This window comes from Lissotriton helveticus, chromosome 2_1 (assembly GCF_964261635.1).
Source record: "Lissotriton helveticus chromosome 2_1, aLisHel1.1, whole genome shotgun sequence".
Lineage (NCBI taxonomy): Eukaryota > Metazoa > Chordata > Amphibia > Caudata > Salamandridae > Lissotriton > Lissotriton helveticus.
Window position 1 is genome coordinate 555,392,110 of NC_136059.1, and position 26,589 is coordinate 555,418,698.

The 26,589-nt window shown below is 38.5% G+C and overlaps 1 protein-coding gene across 2 annotated transcripts in view; it reads right to left on the reverse strand.

Moving 5' to 3' along the window:
• Window positions 1–26,589, reverse strand: part of PDE8B (phosphodiesterase 8B) — a 1,092,370-nt gene that overhangs the window by 739,377 nt on the left and 326,404 nt on the right. The window contains exon 3 of one of the 2 annotated variants that reach the window (XM_078677317.1): window positions 13,423–13,437. The exons of the other annotated variant lie outside the window; for it this stretch is intronic. Within the exon in view, the coding sequence (XP_078533443.1) occupies window positions 13,423–13,437 (15 nt within the window). The remainder of the gene's footprint in view (window positions 1–13,422; window positions 13,438–26,589) is intronic. 2 annotated transcript variants of the gene reach the window in all.

The window sequence follows — 26,589 nt, forward strand, 5'->3', positions numbered from 1 at the left end:
GGTTCTGCTGCAGTCAGATGAAGTGTGGCAATGAAATGGCAGTTGGAAAAAAAAGAGTTTAAAATGAAAAAAACTGTGGAGTTTCTGTGTTAAGGAAGCAGTAGCAGTGATTGGTGGATTTTGATTGCTGAAAACAGAAAGTTAGGGTGCATGGATGTGTTCTTTGAAAGATGTAATTTGAATGGTCAAGAAAAAATCATTTAATGAAAGATTGCACTGGATACGCAGGTGCACTGAGAGTTCAGAGTTCAATTGAAACATTGTTGTGTGAACTTGCAAACATCAGAGGTCTTTCAGGAGGTGGTTGCTATGCAAAAAAGGCAGAGAGGGCAGAGGGGGGAAGGGTGTTGATTTGAAAAAAGTGAGGGAAGAGTTTTGATTGGGTGACATGAGAGATATGTGTGATGAGTTACAGCATTTCTGTGCTTTTCATAGCTGCAGACTCTGGAGTGCATACCTTTTGCTCTGCTAAAGACAATTTGGTGTGTTTCTGAGACTATTTTGAAACTCATAAAGTATTTGCTAAGGTGAGAAAAGATTCATTTAATTTAGATAGAGAATAGTATGGTTTTGGGAGAAAATTATGAAGAAAGTTGTGTATTTAAAATGTTGCTTGGTGTCAAGTGTTTTACAAATAGATTTTGTTTCTTTGTGTTACATAGCCATGTTAAAAGTGATGCAAAAAAAGTGCAAGGGTCATACAAAAATGCTTTCATGTGTCTTAGGGTAATTTAACTCACTTCCTCATGAATGTATGAATATAATTGCTTTAAAAGATGTGTTTAAAAACGGTTTTTTAAATCAATTAGGTTTCTTGATATGTACTGCTAGAGTTTCATAGGTTGCTTGGGGCATATTTTCAAGGCTTTTGAGTTCCTTTTGATGTAATTTTTCCCATTTTCATTTAAGACCTTTCCCTTTGGTGCAAGGTCCTTGTAAATATGCCCCCATCTGTGCTTGCAAATTTAGATTTTAATTCTTTGACTAACATAGCCATGTTAAAAGTGACCCAAAAATGTTGCAAGGGCCTTACAAAAAACGCTTTCATGTGTCTTAGGCCATTTTAAGTCATTTCTCCTTGAATGTAGATATATAATTCATTTAGATGATGTGTTTAAAAACGATTTTTTAAAACAATTAGGTTTCTTGATATGTACTGCTAGAGCTTCATAGGTTGCTTGGGGCATATTTATAAGGCCTTTGAGTTTCTCTGATGTTATTTTTCCCATTTTAATTTAAGACCTTTCCCTTTGGTGCAAGGTCCTTGTAAATATGCCCACATCTGTGCTTGGCAAATTTAGATTTTAATTCTTTGACTAACATAGCCATGTCAAAAATGACCCATAAATGTTGCAAGGGCCTTAAAAAAACGCTTTCATGTGTCTTAGGCCTTTTTAAGTCATTTCCCCTTGAATGTAGGTATATAATTAATTTAGATGATGTGTTTAAAAACGATTTATAAAAAGAATTAGGTTTCTTGATATGTACTGCTAGAGCTTCATAGGTTGCTTGGGGCATATTTATAAGGCCTTTGAGTTTCTCTGATGTTATTTTTCCCATTTTAATTTAAGACCTTTCCCTGTGGTGCAAGGTCCTTGCAAATACGCCCCCATGTGTGCTTGGCAAATTTAGATTTTGATTATTTGACTTACATAGCCATGTTCCATACAGTTCTAACCTTCTGCGTAGTCTTTGATATGCTAGACTCCATCTGCACTATGAGATACCTAAGCAAAGGAAACATAGGTGATGTGATTGTGAAATGAGGAAAAGAAACTCCACATTTTTCAATTACATCACCTGTGTTTCCTAAGTTTCCGAATGAGATTGTGCAGATGAGGTTTAGGTCTGTCCACGGAAACAGAAAAGGTCTGGCCTTTGTTCAAGAGTGAAGTGGATATGACTTACTTCATTGGTAGGCCTGCACATGTATTATCTGCTCTATACTCTTCAACAAGTGTAAATCTCATCTGCAACCCTGAGTAGGCCTCACCTCAAACAAACCTCTGGATAGGTCACACCTTATCGTCATCCTGAATCAATCATTTAAAATGTTAGGGACAGATTTATGATAGGTGTGTGACTCTTTTGCGCCACTGTGCGTCACTTTTGTGACGCAGCGGTGGTGCAAAAGATTTCCTATGTGGTGACATATTTACAACTTGATGCATCTAGGCAGATGTGTCATGCTGTAAAGTCCCGTGCCACATGAAACCGATGCAGCAGTGATGCAAAAGATGCACCATGTTGCAAGACAGGCCTCATTTCATTTCCAACAAGATAAGATGCTGAATCTTCTGTAAATGTCAAAATTGTTGTATACAGTGCTCAACTTATGTGTACTCTTTGATATGCTAGAGTCCATCTGCACTATGAGATACCTAAGCAAAGGAAACACAGGTAATGTGATTGTGAAATGAGGAAAAGAAACTCCATATTTTTCAATTACATCACCTGTGTTTCCAAAATTTACAAATGACATTGTGCAGATGAGGTTTAGGTCTGTCCACGGACACAGAAGAGGTATGGCCTTTGTTCAAGAGTGAAGTGGATATGACTTACTTCATTGGTAGGTCTTCACATGTATTATCTCCTCTGTACTCTTCAACAAGTGTAAATCTCATCTGCAACCCTGAGTAGGCCTCACCTCAAACAAACCTCTGGATAGGCCACACCTTATCGTCATCCTGAATCAATCATTTAAAATGTTAGGGACAGATTTATGATAGGTGTGTGACTCTTTTGCGCCACTGCGCGTCACTTTTGTGACGCAGCGGTGGTGCAAAAGATTTCCTATGTGGTGACATATTTACAACTTGATGCATCTAGGCAGATGTGTCATGCTGTAAAGTCCCGTGCCACATGAAATTGATGCAGCAGTGATCCAAACATGCACCATGTTGCAAGACAGGCCTCATTTCATCTCCAACAAGATAAGAAGCTGAATCTTCTGTAAATGTGAAAATTGTTGTATACACTGCTCAACTTATGTGTACTCTTTGATATGCTAGAGTCCATCTGCACTATGAGATACCTAAGCAAAGGAAACACAGGTGATGTGATTGTGAAATGAGGAAAAGAAACTACATATTTTTCAATTACATCACATGTGTTTCCTAAGTTTACGAATGACATTGTGCAGATGAGGTTTAGGTCTGTCCACGGACACAGAAAAGGTCTGGCCTTTGTTCAAGAGTGAAGTGGACATGATTTACTTCATTGGTAGGTCTTCACATGTATTATCTCCTCTGTACTCTTGAAGAAGCGTAAATTTAATCTGCAACCCTGAGTAGGCCTCACATTAAACAAACCTCTGGATAGGTCACCCCTTAATGTCATACTGAATTAATCATTTAACATGTTAGGGACAGGTTTATGATAGGTGTATGACTCTTTTGCGTCACTGTGCGTCACTTTTGTGACGCAGCGGTGGGGCAAAAGATTTGCTATGTGGCGACATATTTAAAAATTGATGCATCAAGGTACATGTGTCATGCTGTAAAGTCCCATGCCACATGAAACCGATGCAGCAGTGATGCAGAAGATGCACCATGTTGCAAGACAGGCCTCATTTCATTTCCAACAAGATAAGAAGCTAAATCTTCTGTAAATGTCAAAATTGTTGTATACACTGCTCAACTTATGTGTACTCTTTGATATGGTAGAGTCCATCTGCACTATGAGATACCAAAGCAAAGGAAACACAGGTGATGTGATTGTGAAATGAGGAAAAGAAACTCCACATTTTTCAATTACATCACCTGTGTTTCCTAAGTTTCCGAATGAGATTGTGCAGATGAGGTTTAGGTCTGTCCACGGACACAGAAAAGGTCTGGCCTTTGTTAAAGAGTGAAGTGGATATGACTTACTTCATTGGTAGGCCTGCACATGTATTATCTGCTCTATACTCTTCAACAAGTGTAAATCTCATCTGCAACCCTGAGTAGGCCTCACCTCAAACAAACCTCTGGATAGGTCACACATTATCGTCATCCTGAATCAATCATTTAAAATGTTAGGGACAGATTTATGATAGGTGTGTGACTCTTTTGCGCCACTGTGCGTCACTTTTGTGACGCAGCGGTGGTGCAAAAGATTTCCTATGTGGTGACATATTTACAACTTGATGCATCTAGGCAGATGTGTCATGCTGTAAAGTCCCGTGCCACATGAAACCGATGCAGCAGTGATGCAAAAGATGCACCATGTTGCAAGACAGGCCTCATTTCATTTCCAACAAGATAAGATGCTGAATCTTCTGTAAATGTCAAAATTGTTGTATACAGTGCTCAACTTATGTGTACTCTTTGATATGCTAGAGTCCATCTGCACTATGAGATACCTAAGCAAAGGAAACACAGGTAATGTGATTGTGAAATGAGGAAAAGAAACTCCATATTTTTCAATTACATCACCTGTGTTTCCAAAATTTACAAATGACATTGTACAGATGAGGTTTAGGTCTGTCCACGGACACAGAAGAGGTATGGCCTTTGTTCAAGAGTGAAGTGGATATGACTTACTTCATTGGTAGGTCTTCACATGTATTATCTCCTCTGTACTCTTCAACAAGTGTAAATCTCATCTGCAACCCTGAGTAGGCCTCACCTCAAACAAACCTCTGGATTGGCCACACCTTATCGTCATCCTGAATCAATCATTTAAAATGTTAGGGACAGATTTATGATAGGTGTGTGACTCTTTTGCGCCGCTGTGCGTCACTTTTGTGACGCAGCGGTGGTGCAAAAGATTTCCTATGTGGTGACATATTTACAACTTGATGCATCTAGGCAGATGTGTCATGCTGTAAAGTCCCGTGCCACATGAAATTGATGCAGCAGTGATCCAAACATGCACCATGTTGCAAGACAGGCCTCATTTCATCTCCAACAAGATAAGAAGCTGAATCTTCTGTAAATGTGAAAATTGTTGTATACACTGCTCAACTTATGTGTACTCTTTGATATGCTAGAGTCCATCTGCACTATGAGATACCTAAGCAAAGGAAACACAGGTGATGTGATTGTGAAATGAGGGAAAGAAACTACATATTTTTCAATTACATCACATGTGTTTCCTAAGTTTACAAATGACATTGTGTAGATGAGGTTTAGGTCTGTCCACAGACACAGAAGAGGTCTGGCCTTTCTTGAAGAGTGAAGTGGACATAACTTACTTCATTGGTAGGCCTTCACATGTATTATCTCCTCTGTACTCTTCAACAAGCGTAAATTTCATCTGCAACCCTGAGTAGGCCTCACCTTAAACAAACCTCTGGATAGGCCACACCTTATCGTCATCCTGAATCAATCATTTAAAATGTTAGGGACAGATTTATGATAGGTGTATGCCTCTTTTGCGTCACTGTGCGTCACTGTTGTGACTCAGCGGCGGTGCAAAAGATTTGCTATGTGGTGACATATTTACAACTTGAAGCATCTAGGCAGATGTGTTATGCTGTAAAGTCCTGTGCCACAGGAAAGTTGCGTCGGGTTTCATATAGGTGTTTTGTTGCAGGGTGGGCATTCATTTGCATGAAAGCCCTGTAAAACTAACACAGTGAAATTTAGAAGATTTCACTGAGTCAGATTTATAGCATTGCTGAATCAAATCCTTACGCCTGTTTGAAACAGGCATAAGGAGTGAAGCACCATGCAATGTGTGGCTTCCTCCTGTGCATTGCAGTAGACATGTCGTGTTTACGACGTGATTCGTGCAATGTGCTGCTTTTGCGGCACAGATGCATGACGCATCTGTGCTGTTTTTACTCAATGGTGCTCCACATTGTAAATGCGGCACACCATGGGTGGCAGAGCAGCGGTGCACGTTAACTGGTGCATCCCCGGGGATGCGCCAGTTAACATAAATCTGCCCCTTTACATTTAAGTATGAGCAGGGTAAAAAGAGTCGGTGGACATGGCTAAATAATAGCTGCAAAATGTTACTCTTGTTAAACAATTTTACTATTATAGTCTCTGACATTTGTGCCTTACTCTGCAACATCTCATTGTTGTTCTCTTTTTTTTAAAGATAACAACAACATCAAGCATGAGTGATAATGAGGAATCAGTTGATCTTGATCTTATCGTTGAACTTGTGATTGAAACGTCAGTGGAAGTGGATCCCTTAGATGATTTAAATCCTGAGGATGAAGAAGACTATGATGAGGATGCTGATTTGTCAGAATTGTATGACATAGGTTGGGAAGCTGACCTGCTTGAGCCTATGGAACTATAAAAGTTAAAAGAAATTAAAAGTAAAAATGTAAACTGTTTAATTTTAAATTAAACACACCTTCAAAAACAGGTTATGTGTAGTGTCTTCAATAAAATATTAAAATATGCTCATTAAATTAGATCAGATTCACATAAAAAACAGCACAGGTAAAATGAAGAAGAATTCCATTTCTTTTCTGTTATTTGTGTATTCTAAATTTGCCAAAGCACTAAAAAATATTCTATGTAAAAATGTCAAGTAGTGTGTTAAGTTTTTGATGACTGTTATTGATTTACTGTTTGGTAATAGTGGTTAATAACATTTTTTATTATATTTTACCACAGATTCAACTGCAGATCATTTCAAAATTTGAGAATGCCAACCAAAGATAGAATTAAAAAGGCTGCAAAATGTCAAAGACAGCAGGTCCATGAAATAATGCAGCAGTCCTCTACAATAGAAAATCGTCAAGTCACCAAGAAAGCACCGGGTAAGACCATGAAAACATTCATAAGAAACATTTCTAGAAAAAAAAGTAGTACTACAGAAAATGTTTTTGTCCAGAAAAAGAGAAGCAATTTAAACGGAAAGGAAAGGCCAATCAAAAATGTTACTGCTAGAGCAAGAGATAACTCTGTGCATGATAGTAGAAGGAAACAACAGTTTAGGGACATTCGTAAACGAATGTTCCGCAACAGGATAATTGGCAATTTGCTTAAAAATATTAAGAAAGGTCAACAGAAAGTGTTTTTTTATAAGAGAAAAAAAAAAGTTGAGAAAGTTATTGATCAGGCGTTTGAAATTAAACGAAAGTTATTTATTTTGATAATCAATAGAATTAGGAAGCTAAACAAGGCAATTTATGATTTCAAAAGAAATAGTAGATGGAAGAGAACAGTTAATCGTAGTAATTTTTGTGAAGTTTTTTCCGGAGAATGGATGCATAGTTCAAGTTATGAGGCATTTTTCAATGAGGAGAGTTATTTCCAGGATAATGATTTGGTGCATGCAGTTGACACCAGCGGTCGAGCTTATGAGGTGAAAGATGGTTGTCCAGTTGAAAAAGAAAAACTTGTGACAACAGAGGCAGAGGATGTGTTAGGTAATGAGGTTTTAGGAAGACGTCCTAAGGGACCTGTGTACACCTGGAAATGTAGTAGTATTTGCAGTGTGCGACAGGATTCTATCAATTTGCTTTGTGATTTTGTACGGACATTTAATAAGAAAAGTTTGAAGCAGAAAATGAAGTTGTTGCAAGAATTAGACCCTTGCAGAGTGAGAGAAGTGACAGGTTTGCATGGTCATTCACTGGCTTGTCTTTCCAGGAGAGTATGCCAGAGTGTTTTTCATCATTTCAGGATGCTAGCAGTGCATCATAATAAAGTGAGGAAATTAGTTAGAATGTTGTATAATGCTAAGAGTCCAGCAGTTATGCTTAAACAATTATGCGCTGCTCTTTTGCATGGTTCTGAAATAGATGTGAAGAATATGTGTGAAGAAATTGAGTTTTGTTACTTTGGAAGTAAAGAGGAGAATGTTGAAATTGACCCAGAAGAAGAGGGTAATGTGGAAGATAGTGTACAGGTTTCCAGTACAGATAATTTTCAGAAGGAAATTGCCACGTTTCAGGTGAAATCAAGTGAGAGGCCTAGTTTCACTTGTGTGTGTTGTCGACGCACTTATTATAAGAATCAGACTAATTTAGTGGATTTATATGCAAAAAGTGAAAGGGAAAATAATAGTGAATGGAAGGATTTCGCTACATACTTGATGGTAGAAAATTGTTTTGATTTGGGATTGGATCAACGTGTGTGTACTTATTGTTGTAATAAATTAAATCAAAACCAGATGCCTGCTAGAGCGGTTCATAATAATCTGGAATTGGTTGAGATTCCTTCTGAATTGAAGGATTTAAATACTTATGAATCTATTTTGATTCAAAGTATCCATCCCTTTCAGGTTATTGTAAGAATGGAGCCAAAGACAGGGAAATTGCCTCCATCAGATTTACAGAGAGGATTAAAGGGAAGAGTTGTTTATTTGCCTCTAGATTTGAAGAAAAACATTAACACAATTGGAGTAGAAAAAGTGGAAGAGGAACCTCTGGTTATCTTAGTTAATGGGGTTCCGACAAAGAATAAGAAAATATGGCAAGATTTAGTGGATGTTAGGAAAGTCAAAAAGGCAACATTGTATTTGAAAAAAAATAATAAGTACTATAAGAATGTATATGTTGCAGAAGAGGAAGTAAGTGAGGAAGAGGATAGCGATTTGTGTGCTGGTCAAATTGAGAAAGTAGAACCCTCTAAAAGTGAAGAAATATATGAACATTATAGTGTTCATCCTTTGCATTCCAAGGAAGTCATGGGGAATGCTATTGAGTTGTTTCAAATGAAACAAGCCAAAGGGAGTCCCATTAGTGTCTGGGAGGAAAGTTTGGAAGCTCGGTGTTTCCCACAGCTATTTCCAACAGGTGAAGGAGGAAGATATGATGAGCGACCTCATCAAATTCCTGCTTCTGAATACCGGACTTTACGATTGTATGCAGAAGATGCTAGGTTTCGACAATGTATTCCCTATTTGTTTCATCTCCTGTTTGAAAGCGATCTGTCTGGACTGTCATATGCAGTGAACCACATCTTGAAAAGTGGTACACAGATGCAAAACATCTCGGCGAATGACTTTATGGATAAAGTCAATGTCCTAGACAGTATTTTGGATTCTCACCTGATTAATCTCATGGCGTGTCAGCGTGGTACTAATGAGTACTGGTACCGTCGTCATGGTGATTTAAAATGTATGCTGAGGAACTTAGGAACTCCCACATGGTTTCTCACTCTGAGCTGTGCCGAGTATGGCTGGGAAGACTTACTTGAATTTCTACGAGAGGCAAATGGAAACATCGAATTCAAGACACCCGGAGAACTGTGCTCTTTGGATCCAGTCAATGTATGCAGGTACTTCAATCATAGATTTGAAGCTATGATGTCTTTCATCATGAATAAGAAGAATCCACCTCTTGGAGAGGTGTTGGATTTCTTCTGGAGAAAGGAGTACCAAGCAAGAGGTGCTCCTCATATACATATGCTGCTGTGGATCAAGGATGCACCTAAATTTGGAACAGATCCAGAAGACTCAGTGATGAGTTTCATACAACAGTATTCTACGTGTGCTGTTCCAAACGCAAAGGAGAAGAAAAGTCTAAGAGAAAAAGTTCTACGTTTCCAAAGCCATCGTTGTGGAAAGTACTGTCGTCGTAAATTCAGAAACAAGGACAAGTTCTACACCAAATGTCGTTTTGGCTTTCCACGACCGGTGATTTCTAAAGGAAGAGTAAACAGTTTGATGTCTTCGCTGCGACATAATGTGATGAAGAAATCACCTAAAAACACATACAATTTGAAGAGGAACGAAGAGTCCAAGTACATCAACGACTACAACCCAGTGATTTTGTCCATGTGGAATGCTAACATGGATATACAGTTTGTGGCTGATAACTGTATGGCTGTGGCTCGGTATGTGACATCTTACATCACCAAAAAAGAAAAGACAGAATTGAAGGATATGTGGGAGGACATTTCCCATGAAAAGAGCCTCAGTAAGAAGTTGTACAGTTTCAGTCTGAAGATGTTGTCGCATCGAGAAATCGGAGCTTACGAATGTTCTGACCGCTTGTCTTCAGCAAGTCTCTATGGCAAATCTAGGAGTATCGTTTGGGCGAGTCTTGGTCTTGCTGCAACGCGTAATCGAGTTCTGAAACCTGTGCGGGAAATTGAGTATTTGGCGGAAAAGGAGCCAAACAGTACCGACATTTTGAAGACCAACATGTTGGATACATATTATCCAAATCGAAGCAGTCACCTCGAGAATGTTTGTCTGTATGAGGTTCTACAAAATTATATATTCAAGAGGAACATCAAAGAAGATATTGATAAAGGAGTGTATGCTGTAATTGGAAGTGAGGGATGTCTGGTCAAGCAAAGAAAATGCCACTTGGTAAACCATCGAAAATTGAGTGGCGAATCTCCTGAAAAAAAGGAGTTTTTCTATTTAGCACTTTTGCAACTTTTCAAGCCTTGGGGTGCAGAAGAGGAACTGCTTGGAGATTTCCTCTGTTACGAAGACTCTTTCACTGCCGTCAAGGAGACCATAGAATGTCCTGCTTTTCCCAAATATGTAGAAATGATGAATGCGGAAATCGAGCAGGAAGCAACGATTGCAGCCGAGATTGCCAGAGACAGTTCTCAGGACAGTCAGAGTTCTGTTTCATTGAGTCAGGATCCACTAGGAGGCCCTGTTATTGAAAATGAAGCTGCCACTGCCATGAATGAAGTGGAAAGAGCCATGGCACATGCTCAGGAGGATGCGGTTAACTTAGTAGACTTGGAAAGACAACTCAACGTTGACCAGAGGAAAACATATGACGAAGTTACCAAGCAAATTGATCACGGATTAAGTCATGAGAAGAAAGAGTGCTCATGTACGTCGTTGAAGCCTGTCCGACTGTACGTGAGTGGAGAAGCGGGAACTGGAAAGAGTTTCCTCATTAAAGCAATCTCATGTTATTTGAAGGAAAGGACTGAGTCATCGCTGTCTTGTGTTGTCACCGCTCCAACTGGACTGGCAGCACATAACATTAAAGGTATTACTTTGCATCGGCTACTGATGCTGCCAGTGGAGCATGATAACAAATTACAATACCACAAGTTATCTAGAGATGCTTGTTGTGAAGTTTCAAGAGTCTTGAGGAAAATGAAACTTCTTATCATTGACGAAGTAAGCATGGTTTCCAATGTCATGCTTGCCTTTGTGCATTTGAGAATGCAAGAAGTTCTTAAAACAGAGTATGATGTGTTATTTGGTGGCAAACACATCATTGTTTTCGGAGATCTTCTGCAGCTGACACCAGTGAAAGGACAACCTGTGTTCAAAATGCTCACGCATGAAGATACCAGGAAGTGCCTAGGGAGCATTGGCAACGTCAATATATGGTTAAACTTCAATTATGCTGAACTGCATGAAAATATGCGTCAGGCGAAGGATGAAGTTTACAAGAATATTCTACAAGATGTTAGAATTGGAAAAGTGACCGAGCATGGGAAACAAGCTTTACATGCACGATTACTGTCAAATTTATATCCAGAACAAGACGTTGTGCCTGAGAATATTTTTCAGAAAATTACTGAGAAGAAATCTGGAATATGTTTGATGCCAACTCTTGCAGAATGTGCCATCTTCAACAACAAAATGTTGCATTTAGAAAACCAAGAGATTGTGAAACTGGAAGCTATTGACAGAGTAGAGCATATGGGATCAACAATTATTTTGTCTGAGAATTTGAAAACAAAATTGGATTCATTTGAGAAGACTATATCTAAAACTGCGGGTTTTGAAAAGACTCTGAATGTGTGCTTAAATTGCCGTATAATTTTAAGAAGGAATTTACATGTTGAAAGAGGTCTGGTAAATGGATCAATGGGTAATGTTGTTGATTTTGTGAAATACAGAAATAGGGATGAAATTGAATTTTTAAAAATTAAATTTGATGGCATTGAGGAAGTACAGCTAATTGGTCGTTGTTCTGCTAGATTTTTGCTTGTAAAAGACTTATATGTTCGCCGTAAGCAGTTTCCTGTTTGCTTGGCATATGCGGTGACAATCCATAAATCACAAGGTTTAAGTGTAGACAGTGCATTGGTGAATATTGGCAGTTCTGTGTTCAAGGAGGGTATGGCATATGTGGCATTGTCACGAGTTAGAACTTTATCGGGATTGTACTTGATTGAGTGTGATGTCACAAACATTTGTGCGGATCTAGATTGTGTTAAGGAATACAATAGGTTAAGAAGAGAGTATGCGCCACATTTGCCTCAATATCCTTTGTTTGAGAAACGTGTGGTAGGCCGGATACGAAGAAATGTGACCAATACTAGGGAGGTTGTAGCAAAAAGACGAAAAGTTGATGAACCTGAAATTATAAGCAGAAAGAAAAAGGATTCTGTTGAAGATGTTGTTGGTTTTCAATTTGAAAACAGTTCTGGTGTCAACTGCTATGCTAATGTAGTGGTTAATGTTTTGTTTTCTCTAGAAAATGTAAAAGAAGAGATTGTGGTCAATTCGGATCACAGATTTTGCAGTTTGTTGAATTCTGTGTTAGAGAAATGTAGCACTGATAGAACAAAAATAGAAAGTGTGTCTGAAATTCGAAATCTGTTAGACAGATGTTCAGGTCAAACACAATTCTCTCAAAATATTCAGCAAGATTGTCAGGAGTTTTTAATGTATATGCTTGATGTATTGCATGCTGAAGGTGTAGATGTAGATCACCTGTTTGGGCTTTCTTATCAATGGCAGCATGACTGCGAGAACTGTAGGGTATCAAGTACTACTAGTGTAGACTCAGAAAGATTTATATATTTAACTTTGCCAGACAGTAAATCAGTGTCTTTTAATAAGCTAGTAAAAGCAGCTGATCACAACATGGAGTGTAGCCAATGTAAATCTGAAATGATGTCAACATTATTTATACGAACATATGGCCAGTATGTCATTTTATTGTTCCAACGATGTAGGCCTGATGGAACAAAATTGACAACTTTAATTAAAAATTTTGTAGCTTCGCAGTTGTCAATATCAGGAAGGACTTTTGTAACTGCAGCAATTATATATCATGATGGTCCTTCAATAACATCAGGACATTACACAGCTTATTTAAAGTCTAGAAACGGCTGGTCATTCTGCAACGATTCTGTTTTAACTTTCAAAATAAAATTGCTGTATGACCTTAAAAATTCTTACCTGGTGTTTTTAAAACCAAAATTTTAGGGAAAGAATCTCGGGATGTGCTCTGAGGAATTTCAAGAGGTTCTAATGGCTCCTACACGATTTGGCCTTAAGGATAAGTGTAGTACAGAGACAATAGTTCCTGGAAAAATAGAAGATTTTCTTACAGAAAGTGGTGGGCACAGATTAGTTGAAGGACAACAGAGTATTTTCCAAAGCAAACGGTCTTCTTACCATAACACTTGACGTCATGGAAAAATAACTGTACTTTGAATGAGTTCAGAAAAACTGTTTCTTTTTATAAGCTAATTCAAGCAGCAAATCAAAACATGGAGTAGAGGGAATGTAAGTCTGCAATGCTGTCTAGATTATTGGTCCAAACGTTTGATTATAATGTCATTTTAAAAATCCAATTATATAAACCTGATGAAAGTAAGTCTTCAACTTTAGTTACAAATGTTGTGGCTACACAGTCATTGATTTTAGGAAGAACATTTGTAACTGCAGCTATTATATGGCATGATGGTCATTTGACAGATCCGCTTATTACACAGCTTAAAATGTAAAAAAAGCTGGTGTTTCAGAAATTATTTTCATTTGACTACGATACAATGTTGCCTTTTTACTTAAAAATATTCTTACTTTCTGTTTTCAGAAAAGAGAATTTAGGGTAGGTAACTGGTGTATAATGATTCTAGGGGTTGATATAATTTTATCTACTGTTTTATATTGCTTTGTGATTAAAAGTGATGTAGAGAATTAAATAATTGTAGTAGTCATAGAGGTAGTGTAAGTCTGCTTCATAATAAGCACTATCAGTGTCATAGGAAATGTAGAACATGAGTGAGCAAGAAGGGTAAGCTATTACTAGTCCAGGATTGTGAAAGTGATCTTGAACATTTTCTTTCTGAAAGTTGCGGAAATACAAAATGACGGGATTTGCTTACAAGAATTCCAAGAGTTATAAATGGCTCTTACATGATTTGGCATTGTGGAAACGTGTGGTAGAGAGCGAGAAGTCATTTATTGTATGTAACATATTTGTCAAAACGATGGAGCTTTTCTTTCAGAAAGTGGCGGGCTGAAAATAAAAACAGCACAAGCGAGTGTAAGCTGTTCATAGGACATCCTTCGACGTCATGGAAAGTAAGTTACTTTTGAGGAGTTCTGATTTCTGATTGGTTATGTTATATGGGTTTTTTAAACACAATCATTTTGATTGTGTTTTTTTTTCCCCGCTGTTATATGATGAATACCTTCAAGTCACTGTTTTTAGTGAAATTTGATACATTCTGAGAACAGCAAAAATAAACCATTTAACATGTATAATTAATTCTGTACTGTTTGTATTTATGATGTACATTTAGAACTGTGTAGGAGGCATGGAGAAGCTGAGGCTTCAGTAAGTGTCAAAGTTGTTGCATGCAGTGCTGCACTTCTGCGTACTCTTTCATATGCTGGACTACATCTGCACAAGGAGATACCTAACCATAGGAAACACAAGTGATGTGATTGTGAAATGAGCAAAAGAAATTGCACGTTTTTGAAATACATTACCTGTGTTTCCTAACATTACGAATCACATTGTGCAGATGAAGTTTAGGCCTGTCCAGGGAAACAGAGGAAGTCTGAACTTTATTGGTTGGCCTGCACATGTATTATCTCCTCTGTACTCTTGAACAAGCCTAAATTTGATCTGCAACCCTGAGTAGGCCTCACCTGAAACAAACGTCTGGATAGGACACACCTTATTGCCATCCTGAAACAATCATTTAAAATGTTAGGAACAGTTTTATGATGATTGTGCACCTCTTTTGCGCTGCCATTGCGTCACTTTTGTGAGACAACAGCAGTGCAAAAGATGCACCATGTTCCAAGATAGGCCTCACTTCATCTGCATCAAGATACTGTTAGTTTAAAATGTATATCTTTAGGACTGTGTAGGGGGCCTGGAGAAGCAGAAGCTTCTGTAAGTGTCAAAGTTGTTGAAAAACTGTTTGTCCTTCAATCTTTTCCCTTGTCTTTTCTAATTTTTAAATACATGTTTTAATATTTTTCAAATGTTTGTTATCTCTTTCACAGATTGAAAGTAAAAAAATAACAAGTGACTAAGTTAACGACAATTATAAGGTAAATGTTTTGTACTCTTTTCGTTACATTCCTATCACATCTAACTTCTATTAGTTTCACTGCTTCATTTCTTTAACCTTCACTTTCTTGCCTTTGCTACTTCCCTCATTCCTTTCTCTATTACTTACTTACTCTACTCCTTCCACTCTTTTTCTCAGTCCCTTTTTTCTCATAGTTCCTCACTCTTGTTCACTAACTCCGTCTCTATTACTCTCACTGTCTCTGACTGATCACTCTTTCACTACTTGTTCATTATGCTTTCTCTGTGTAGTTGAAGCACAGTAAGGGGCATATTATCAACACAGCCAATTAAATTATCACTGCTTTTATCGGCAGAAAACTGCTGCAAAAGCGGCTTTAGCGGCAGTTTTATGCCGCAAAAGCGGCTTTAGCGGCAGATTTCTGCCAATAAAAGCAGTGAAATTTTTATCGCCTATGTTGATAATATGCCCCTATGTTATTTAGATTTCTTTGATGTTTCAATCATTCTTTTTCTGTTACTTCTTCTCTCTGTTATTCCAATGTTTTAATCTTAATTTGATCATTCAGTCACATTCTCTAAGAAACTCGTTTGTTATTCTTCTACTCTCCTTTTTTTTCCTCACTTCTTTATCTATTTTGTTTTTCACAATTATACCCTCTTAAATCTTTTCTTCAGTAAATAGATCTATTAAACAGTATCTCTACTTTACTCCCTATAGCTGTCTTTCTTTTAACATAACTGTCTGTTTCCTTCCCTTATACTTACTCTTCTTTTTTTAAAAAAAATGTTTGGGTTCGCTCCCGGTTCGCGTACCGGAGAGCGAACCGGGAAGCGAACTAAGAGAAATAGAGGTTGGCAGAGTTCCAAATATTCTACCAATTTTTTTATAACGGGGAGGTAGTTCTGAAAAGAACTTTTTTTTTAATTGTTTTTATTGTTTTTGTTGATTTATATTTTTTTTATTATTTTTCGGTTTTATATTTTTTGGGGGTTTTTTTTGGGGGGGGGAACGAAAACGATTCATTGTAAGGGGCTCAACAGGAGCAACAAAAAAAAAAGAATTTATTCTCTGGGGCATTTCGGACAATCATGATTGTCGATAGCTCTGTTGATCAGAGTGATGCTACTTTCTCTGTAGCAAATGAATTGGTTACAACGCACACACACTTGTTTCACTTCCCCGAACCTCATTTGTACATTTGTATATTTGGGACCATCTCCCTCGCCTCTGGTCCCGTCACTTCCTGTACAACTGATCTTCTTGCCATAGAAGGGGGATTATCTTGCTCGTCACGTAACTGCGCAGCACTGTAGTTGATAGGATGCCACCTACTCATATGGCGATGCATTGTGTAATTTCCGTAACTGTACTTCTTCTCGGTCCCTCTGGATAGTCTATCTTTACATATAAGGCAAGTTACGTACCGCGCATTGACTTTTTTTTGGCCCTGGGGATATGTAAAAAATTGCCAAATATAATTTTCTTTCACATGAGACCTCCTGGGCTCCTCACGTAAAAAATGCCTCTCTTCCTGCTCTTCCTCTTCTTGCTGAATGATAACTTCAGCAGGTGGTCCTCTCTTCCTTGGATGTGGTGGAGGTGGTGGGGAAGAACCAGCTGAAGCTACTAATGAAGCCATTGCTCAGTGATCACAAAGGGTCTTTCTCTCACAAAGATGAAAGTCAGAGTGAGGAAAGAAGGAGGGGTTTTCATCATTTGGGAAAAACAATAGTTCTAAACCAATGAAAAGTGTTACTTTTAGGTCACATGACCTAGTCTTACATCATTAGGAAACCAAAAGTGAAATGAAAAAATGAAAAGTGTTATTAACAAGTCACATGACCTGTTGTGTTTACGTTACGCGCTTTGGGCCGCGTCCCGGATCGCTTCCGGGAAGCTGCGCTTCGCGCCTCGTTCGCGTACCGGTTCACTTCCGGGTACGCTAACGCGGCGCGTCATATGACGTTTCACGCGACAACGCGATACGTCACGCTGACGCGACGCGTCATGATGTTGTTTTCTAACGCGGCAGTTGCGCAAACGGAACGTTTACCGGTTCGCGTACCGGGTCGCGGCACCAAATTGAGCTAACGGGAAGCTTCCCGGTTCGCGAACCGGGAGCGAACCAAAACATAATAATACATTTTTTTTTATTAATAAACATATAAAATATATTTTTTGATTTAAGAAGAATACATTTTACAGCTATAGATATTAGCTTTTAAAAAACCATTGAAATTCACTGAAAAAACCATAGGTTATAGACCATATATAGTTAGGAATTAGCATTTACAAAACCTTGAAAATTCACTGAAAAAACCATGGGTTATAGACCATATATAGTTAGGAATTAGCATTTACAAAACCTTATTTTACTCACACAAAACCATTGAAATTCCATATATAGTTAGTTGCACTAACTATATATCGCGCACCCGCAATCCACTGCTGATCATGTCACATATTACATCATTCATGACATGGTCAGTGACATCACTGATGACATCACTGATGACATCTCAAATGACATCACTGATGACATCACTGATGACATCTCATTTGACATTACTGATCACATCACTGATGACATCATTCATGTGATAATACGATGAACCTCTTCAGACTCTAATATAACCTTAGATACACTCAGTGTAAACAGACACTCACAGACTGTCACTCATCCATGGAGTTACTTACACACCTAGTCAGTCATGCAAAGAATCAATCACACCTTCATTTCCTCAACTATACAGTTATACACACCTTACTTATTCAATCATATACTAACACATATTTACTCTCTTATACAATCCCTGATACAAGTTCACAATGATCCATACAGCCACTCACACATTCACTGGCTCTTATGCACACTTATTTATATATATCAACTCTCACATGTACTGTGTTTTACATATGTACTTACTTTGACATGTAGCACTAAGATATCCATTCACTCACCAATACACTCATGCACACAGTCAACCGCCCATACAGCTGTTTCCACATGCACTTTTGAACCCATACATCTAGTGAATCAACTGCTCACACATCTATGCACAGAGTCATACACCTCCCAGCCACCCACACACACACTCAGTCTCCCATTCAAATACTTGAGCAACCAATCAATAACCCATATAGTTACTCATATAGCTACTGATCAACACATGCAGCAGTTTACAGAACAACAGGCATAATGATGCACAAATTAAGACAGTTTAGTCACTAACCCATGCACTCAGTGAGACACATTTAATCACTCACTCATACAGTCAGTCATGCACCTACTAAATCCTTCATCCAGACACTTATACATCCACTCATTCTTCAATATGTAAGACATATTTTAACTTTACAGAAACATACAGTCATTGGATGTTGTCATCAGTGATTCATTTGAGATGTCATCAGTGATGTCATCAGTGATGTCACTGACCATGTCATGAATGATGTAATATGTGACATGATCAGCAGTGGATTGCGGGTGCGCGATATATAGTTAGTGCAACTAACTATATATGGAATTTCAATGGTTTTGTGTGAGTAAAATAAGGTTTTGTAAATGCTAATTCCTAACTATATATGGTCTATAACCCATGGTTTTTTCAGTGAATATATATATATATATATAAGCAGTGGGCTCATTAGCAATGATGAATATCGATTTCTGCATAATGATTATCCTGTCGTACCTTCCATGTATTTTCTTCCCAAGGTACATAAGAATATCAAAAAAAAAACAGGTCGCCCTATAATCTCAGCAATTGGCAGCATAACTGAAAATACATCAAAATATGTAGATTATTTTCTACAAGAATGGGTTGTTACATTGCCATCTTACATTAGGGATACCTTGGATTTTTTAAGAAAAATTCAAAACAGCACTTGGTCTAATGACTTGATTTTAATTACTATGGATGTCACGTCCCTCTATACCTCTATTGGTCATCGGGATGGGGTTAAAGCGGTTGAGCATTACCTAAATCGCAGACCTGCATGCTTCACATTACATAATAAGATGTTGGTTGACATGATTAAAATGTGTCTGGAACACAACTGTTTCACCTTTGACAACACTGTTTTCCATCAAATTAGGGGGGTTGCTATGGGGGCCTGCTTCTCCCCCAGTTATGCTTGCCTGCATATGGGCTTGTGGGAGGAGCAGGTCCTGAATCAACAACATGAGGAGACCCTTAAGACACATGTTCCCCTATGGCTCAGATACATAGACGACCTCTTCCTTTTGTGGAGGGGGTCAGAGGATCTGGCCATTGAATTTATCAAAAGACTGAATATCAACCAACTCAATTTGGAGTTCACAGCCCATATGAGTAAGGTGTCGGTGGTCTTCCTTGATGTGGAGGTCTATATTTGCGACAATACGATCTGTACCAGACTTTATCGCAAACCGACAGCGGGGAACTCACTACTGCATGCATCCAGTCACCATCCCCAGCACTTGATCAACAGCATCCCCTATGGGGAGATGCTGAGGATCAAACGCATCTGTAGCAGTGTGGAGGAATGCAAAATGGCTCAAAACAGTTGCAAGGAGAGGTTTCTTTTGAGGCGTTACAATACGTCCATCATAGAGAAGGCCATTCGCAAAACTGAGTCTTTGACTCGTGACACTGCGTTGGCCCCTAGAATCCCTGTTGTATCTAATGGCGTATCCAACAAAGTGAGGGTTATCCTCACCTATAGCAAACAACATGTAGCCATTAGGAAAATTTTGAAGAGACATTGGGATCTGTTGTAAAAAGACCCGGTCATTGGTGGGGATCTAATCAAGAACAACCTTACTCCACAATTGACCTTTCGAAAGGCAAGATCCATGGGCAATTGTTTGGTTAAAAGCAATCCAGAAATCAGGTCACCTTCCAATTGGTTGTCAAAACAAAAATGTTTTTTTAAGTGCTTTGTTTGCAAAGCATGTAAACATGCAAAAAACGTTAAGGACTATACCACCCCATTCTTGCCCCAACCTGCCAAAATTAAACGACGTATAACATGTAAAACGGAATCCGTGGTTTATGTTCTTGAGTGCCCTTGTGCACTCCGCTACGTTGGCAGTACCAAATTACCCGTGCATATGAGGATTTTACAACACCTCCGGGCGATTACAAATAAAGACCAATCATACCCAGTTACCCGGCATTTTGAGGCGAAGCATGGCAGTGACAACACCCATCTTTGTTACTATGCCGTTGATTGTGTACCGCCTACGCGCAAAGGGGGAGATAGAGATAGTGCCTTACGTTTGTTAGAGACCAAATATATTTTGGAACTCAATACTAAGTCCCCAATAGGTTTAAATACCACGGAGGATTTATACACTTGCATATAAATCAATGTCCTTTAAGGATCATGTTATGACTGTTATTTGAGGAAAACTTTTGGTACTTTACTCTGCACATAATTATGCCACACTGGATGTATGAATTGACTTGTGGAGTCCCTAATGATGTACAGTAACCTATTTGACCTGACTCATCAGTAAAATATTACCTATACGTCTAATTATGAAATGAACTATGAATATGCGCCTAATATACCAGCATTAAGCATTTGTTTTTAACAACACAACGTTTCATTTTTTGTCTTTCACATATCGGTTTTGATTAATTTTTGGTTCTTTACCGATTTGAATTGGGTTCACATATTATGTTTATTCGATTATCACGCCTTTTGTGCCATAGGCACTTAGGTAGTTGATATAATCGACCACTGTTTTTGGGTTCAGGTTGCCCAATTTAAGTGCTCGCCCACTTGGGCTTGATTAATCAGCATAATTGTACAGACTATACCAGAGTACTCATCTTGTGTGGCAATTATAAATTTAACGTTTGTTCACTTTACGTGAATATTTGTTATTTATAAGTCGGGTTTTTTTTAAAATAGGAGGTATTTACACTTTTATTTATTAATAGTGCATTTGTAAATTTTTATGCATTGTGATTATGTACACCAATGAGATTTTAACATCTAAGTTTTAAAATTGTACACTTCAGTTGCCACACCATGTAAATGGAGCATTTTAAGCTGTAATTGCACTCTGATAGTCTGTCTTCCAGCTTTATACCCACGAAGGGACAGCTGTTTGTGATTGAATACTTGTACTGTGCACTTTAAATTTGGCGCCTGTTCATGAGTAACGCGTCATGTGATCAAGGTCCAGGTCGGACCGAAACGCGTCATGGCGGCATGGGATGCAGGGCAGAAACACTAAATAAATAAGCACGAAGAAAACTTTGGGTCCGCGTGTCTATCCCAATCCGTTGTGTGCTATTGGATTATTGGTGGATGGAGTACTGCAATATATATACATATATATATATTCTCTGAAAAAACATAGGTTTCAGAGATGTTATAGTTAGGAATTAGCATTTAAAAAACCTTAGAAATTCACTGAAAAAAGCATAGGTTTTAGGGGTGTTATAGTTAGTTGGACATTTCACTCGTACAAAACCATTGATTGACTGTCTAAGTGACAAATTTAAAGTGTCTCACTAAATATATGGGATAGTGGTTAAACTGTGTGAATACCTGTATAGTTTTATTTCTTGTTGTGTAAACTGCTACATAAGTTAGTTACTAGCTATGTGAAAGTCTATATTAGTTATTAATTAGTTAAGTGAGTATTTGTATGGGATACTGAATGAATGTGTGTGTGGTTGGGTGGGAGGTGTGTGACTGTCCAAAGATGTGTAAATAGTTGATTTAGTAGATATATAAGGTTAAGCCTGTATGTGGAAACAGTTGTTTGGGTGAGTGAATCTCTTTATGGGTGTGGTGATGAGTAAATATATTTTTCAATGATACATGTCCAAGAAACTAGACCTATAAAAAGCAGTGTATGTGACAGTTGTTGTATATAAATACCTATACATAAGACTCAGTGATTGTATGAGTGACGTATGGATAACTGTATACTTGTAATAGTGATTTTATAACATACTAAGTATGAGTTAATATCTATATCAGTAAATAAAGTGGTGTTTGTGTAAAAGTGTAGCTTAGTAAATATGCATAAGTGAATAGGATGTGTGCTGGTGTGTAATGTCGACGTAGGTGTATAGTATATTTAATAGTATTCTATTGATCTTTGTTAGCATGTATGAGTGAATCTATAGGTACGTGTTTAGATGTGTGTGTAGATGTAGGATTCACTGAGTGGGTTTTTAGAAACTTGTATTGGTGTGTCTATGGTTTCAAACATGGTACTCCATATTTTATAATGAGTGTTGAAAGGTTATACTATTGTATGATAAGATGTATCAGATTGTCACGTGGATGATGTCAACAGTGATGTCATCAGTGATGTCATTTGAGATGTCATCAGTGATGTCACTGACCATGTCATGAATGTTGTAATATGTGACATCATCAGCAGTGGATTGCGGGCACGCGAGTTATAGTTAGTACAACTAACTATAAGGGGGGAATTTCAATGGTTTGTGTCCGATTGAAATGTCCAACTAACTATAACACCCCTAACACCTATGGTTTTTTCAGTGAATTTCTAAGGTTTTTTAAATGCTAATTCCTAACTATAACATGCCTGAAACCTATAGTTTTTTTCAGTGAATTTCTAAGGTTTTTTAAATGCTAATTCCTAACTATAACATGTCTGAAACTTATGGGTTTTTCAGTGAATTTCAAAGGTTTTGTAAATGACAATTTTTAAATGTATTAATTCTTATATTTATATTTTTATACTGATTTACTACATTTTTTAAACCATTTTTAGATATTTTATTTTTTAAATTACATTATAATTACATTATACTTTACATTACAGAATATACTTTCTCAGAATGAAATACTTTAGTTTAAATATTTTGCAAATAGGCAATAGACTTTTAAGTACAGTAGTTACAGTTGTTGTAATACGCAACACAATTTCAGACACAATGTAATATTGAGCTCAATGTGAATTTCTAGTTTAATACAATTAGTTACTTTTCGGATTACTTTTCTAACCACAAGACTAAATCTTAGATTCAGTCCTGGGATATCGCCTGTAAACAGTTGAGTAAAAACGTTCTGATTACAGTAGTGATTTTTAAGGAATATTATTGTATTTTAAAAGTTGACACTTAGAAACTTTTTCACATAGAATCACCAATGTTATCCTATGGAAGGAAATTCACTTATCAGGTAAGTAGTGTTAACGTTACTATTTCTTACTCAGTGTTGGATCCCAGATCCAGCACAGGTGCATCTCCTGTAAACAGTCGAAAGAATGCGTTTAAGTCATACAGGCAATTTTTAAGGAATATTTTTAGTTTGTGAAAATAGACACTTAGAAACTTTTCTGGTGAAAACCACACAATGGATTCCTATGGAAGGAAATACAAGTTAGTGGTAAGTACGGTTAGAATTACTTTTCAGGATCACTACTGGGCTCAAAGAAGCAGCACTGAGGTCAGTCCTGATAACAAGTGAGTTAATCAGAATTCGTAGTTCTGCTGATTTTATAGGAATTTTTGTACGTTTCAAAAATCGACACTTAGAAACTTTTCTGGTGAAAACCACACAATGGATTCCTAGGGAAGGAAATACAAGTTACTGGTAAGTTCGCTTAGAATTACTTTTCAGGGTCAGTGCTGGGCTAAAAGATGCAGCACTGGCTTCTCTCCTGATAACAGGTGAGTAAATAGGAATTCGTAGTTTGGCTGATTTTAGAGGAATATTTGTACGTTTAGAAAATCGACACTGAAACTTTTCTGGTGAAAACCACACAATGGATTCCTATGGAAGGAAATACAAGTTACTAGTGAGTTCGCTTAGAATGACTTTTCAGGATCACTACTGGGTTCAAAGAAGCAGCACTGAGGTCAGTCCTGATAACAGGTGAGTAAATCGGAATTCGTAGTTCTGCTTATTTTATAGGAATATTTTGTATGTTTCAAAAATCAACACTTAGAAACTTTTCGGGTGAAAACCACACAATGGATTCCTATGGAAGGAAATACAAGTTACTGGTAAGTTCGCTTAGAATTACTTTTCAGGGTCAGTGCTGGGCTAAAAGATACAGCACTGGCTTCTCTCCTGATAACAGGTGAGTAAATAGGAATTCGTAGTTCGGCTGATTTTAGAGGAATATTTGTACTTTCAAAAATCGACACAGAAACTTTTCTGGTGAAAACCACACAATGGATTCCTATGGAAGGAAATACAAGTTACTGGTAAGTTCACTTAGAATTACTTTTCAGGGTCAGTGCTGGGCTAAAAGATGCAGCACTGGCTTCTCTCCTGATAACAGGTGAGTAAATCGGAATTCATAGTTCGGCTGATTTTAGAGGAATATTTGTACAATGGTGAAGGAAGGGGGCGGGGCCTGCGGTGACATTTGTGCAAACATGCCCTGTGGCGCGTTTTAAGTTGGGGAATTAATACCTCTTCAATGCTGCGATCCCCTGGGGGCCAACTAACCCACCAGGTACCTACAGTATGTGCCAGGGAGCTGCGTTTGAGATAGTTATTCAGAGGCCATGCCCCTTTCTACAACACTCTGTAACACAGCTCCGTGGCACTTACTGGAGGTACCTGGTGGGCTAGTTGACTCCTAGGGGACCTCTGGATTGAAGAGGAATTAATTTCACAACTTAAAACACGCCACAGGGCGTGTTTGCACACATGTCACCTTAGGCCCCGCTCCCATCCTTCACCACTGTGCAAACGCGCCCCGTGGCGTGTTTTAAGTTAGGCGATTAAGTCCCCTTGAATCTTGCAGTCCCCTGGCGGCCAACTAGCCCACCAGGTACCTTCATTATGCGCCAGGGAGCTGCGTTGCGGAGAGGTGTTCTGAGGCCATGCCCCTTTTTACACCTTTCTGCAACGCAGCTCTGTGGCGCTTACTGGAGGTACCTGGTGGACTAGTTGGCCGCCAGGGGACCTCAGGATTCAAAGGGACTTAATCCCCCAACTTAAAATGCGCCAAAGGGCATGTTTGCAAACATATCACCTCTGCAAACGCACCAGGGGGCGCATTTGCAGATGTGCAAGGAGGAGGGCGGAGCCTAGGAACGATCGCTTCTTTGTTTTAAAAAAAGATTTGGGGGGGCTCTGGGGGTCCTTGTGGGACCACCTGAGCAGGCCTAGGGGGTCAAGGTGTGTCTACCCTGCCACCTTTTTGTGTTTTGTGGCGTTTCTTTTAGGTTTTTTGTCCCACAAGATGGCTGCCAACACTTTCTGATTTTGAGTGTTGACAGCCAATCAGCATGCATCTCGTGCACGTCAGGGTGCGTGCAGGCTGCGCTTTGGGTACGCAGATAGATATGCGGATTCACCGCGCCCACAGATCTATAAATTACTTTAACCGTCAATTTCTCAGGAACTACTGAACATATTGACACTATATAAGCAAAAGGCACAAGTCGAAACTGAGGACTACCTCTCTGCCAAATTTGGTGTAATTCCGTTCAGCCGTTCGGGCTGTAGACGTGTCTAAAGGTCCTATCGGAAATTGCATGGGGAAAACACCTTTTGGGACCCCCCTTTTTTCTCGACCCCCTTGACCAATCACCCCCAAAAGGAGCGGAACTGAGCTGGCCAAAAGTTTGTAAAATTTCAAGAAGATTCATTAATCAACACCAAAGTTATTGCCAATAGAATGTTGCAGTTTTCCTATGGATAATGGGTCCTAACTATAACTACCTACTGGCGACCGCCAGGAGGTAATATATTGGAACATTAATATATATGTACATATATTTGTCTGCAACCTTGCTTCTTCTGGGACTATGGACCCTTGAAAAGTGGTACGAGCACCGGCGGAGCGCACCGACATACAATCTTAACTCAATTGCACACTTCAAATAGCACACTCTCAGCACACGGGGAGAAGTATTGATTAACTCAGCTTCACATAGATATACATATCCACGTGGTAAATAAATATGAAATTAAGAATAGACAATCTATACTTATCTATTTATACCTACCATCATCTCTGCTGTAATCAATATTCTGGCACAAACATACTGTGACATACAGCCCTGAAAAGGTAACTTACAAGGACTATGTTTTTGTCCTTCCAGAGAAAATGATGGCTATCCTCTGGGTAAGTTCTGGGTAACCTCAGAACCTTCAGTAATTCATCTTTTGTGAGCATGGGGAGGAGGAGATTGATGAAACAATTATGGGCTCTAATGGCAGACTATTCAAGGGGAGGAAGCCAAGCTTTATACTTTCATATTTCCCTGAACAAACCAGAACCTAGCAGCAGCTTGAATGAATGAATGAATGATTGATTTATAATGCGCAACAATACCCTGAGGTGTCTAGGCGCTACCTGAAAGCATGTGCCACTAGGTACAGGGGAGATGTGTTTTTATGCCCTGAAGAGCCATGTTTTAATTCTCTTCCTAAAAATTAGCAAATTAGTCTCTTTCTTAAGAGAGGTGGTCAGAGAGTTCCACAACTTGGCTATGCTCTTGATGATACTCTTGCCACGCCACTTGGTCTT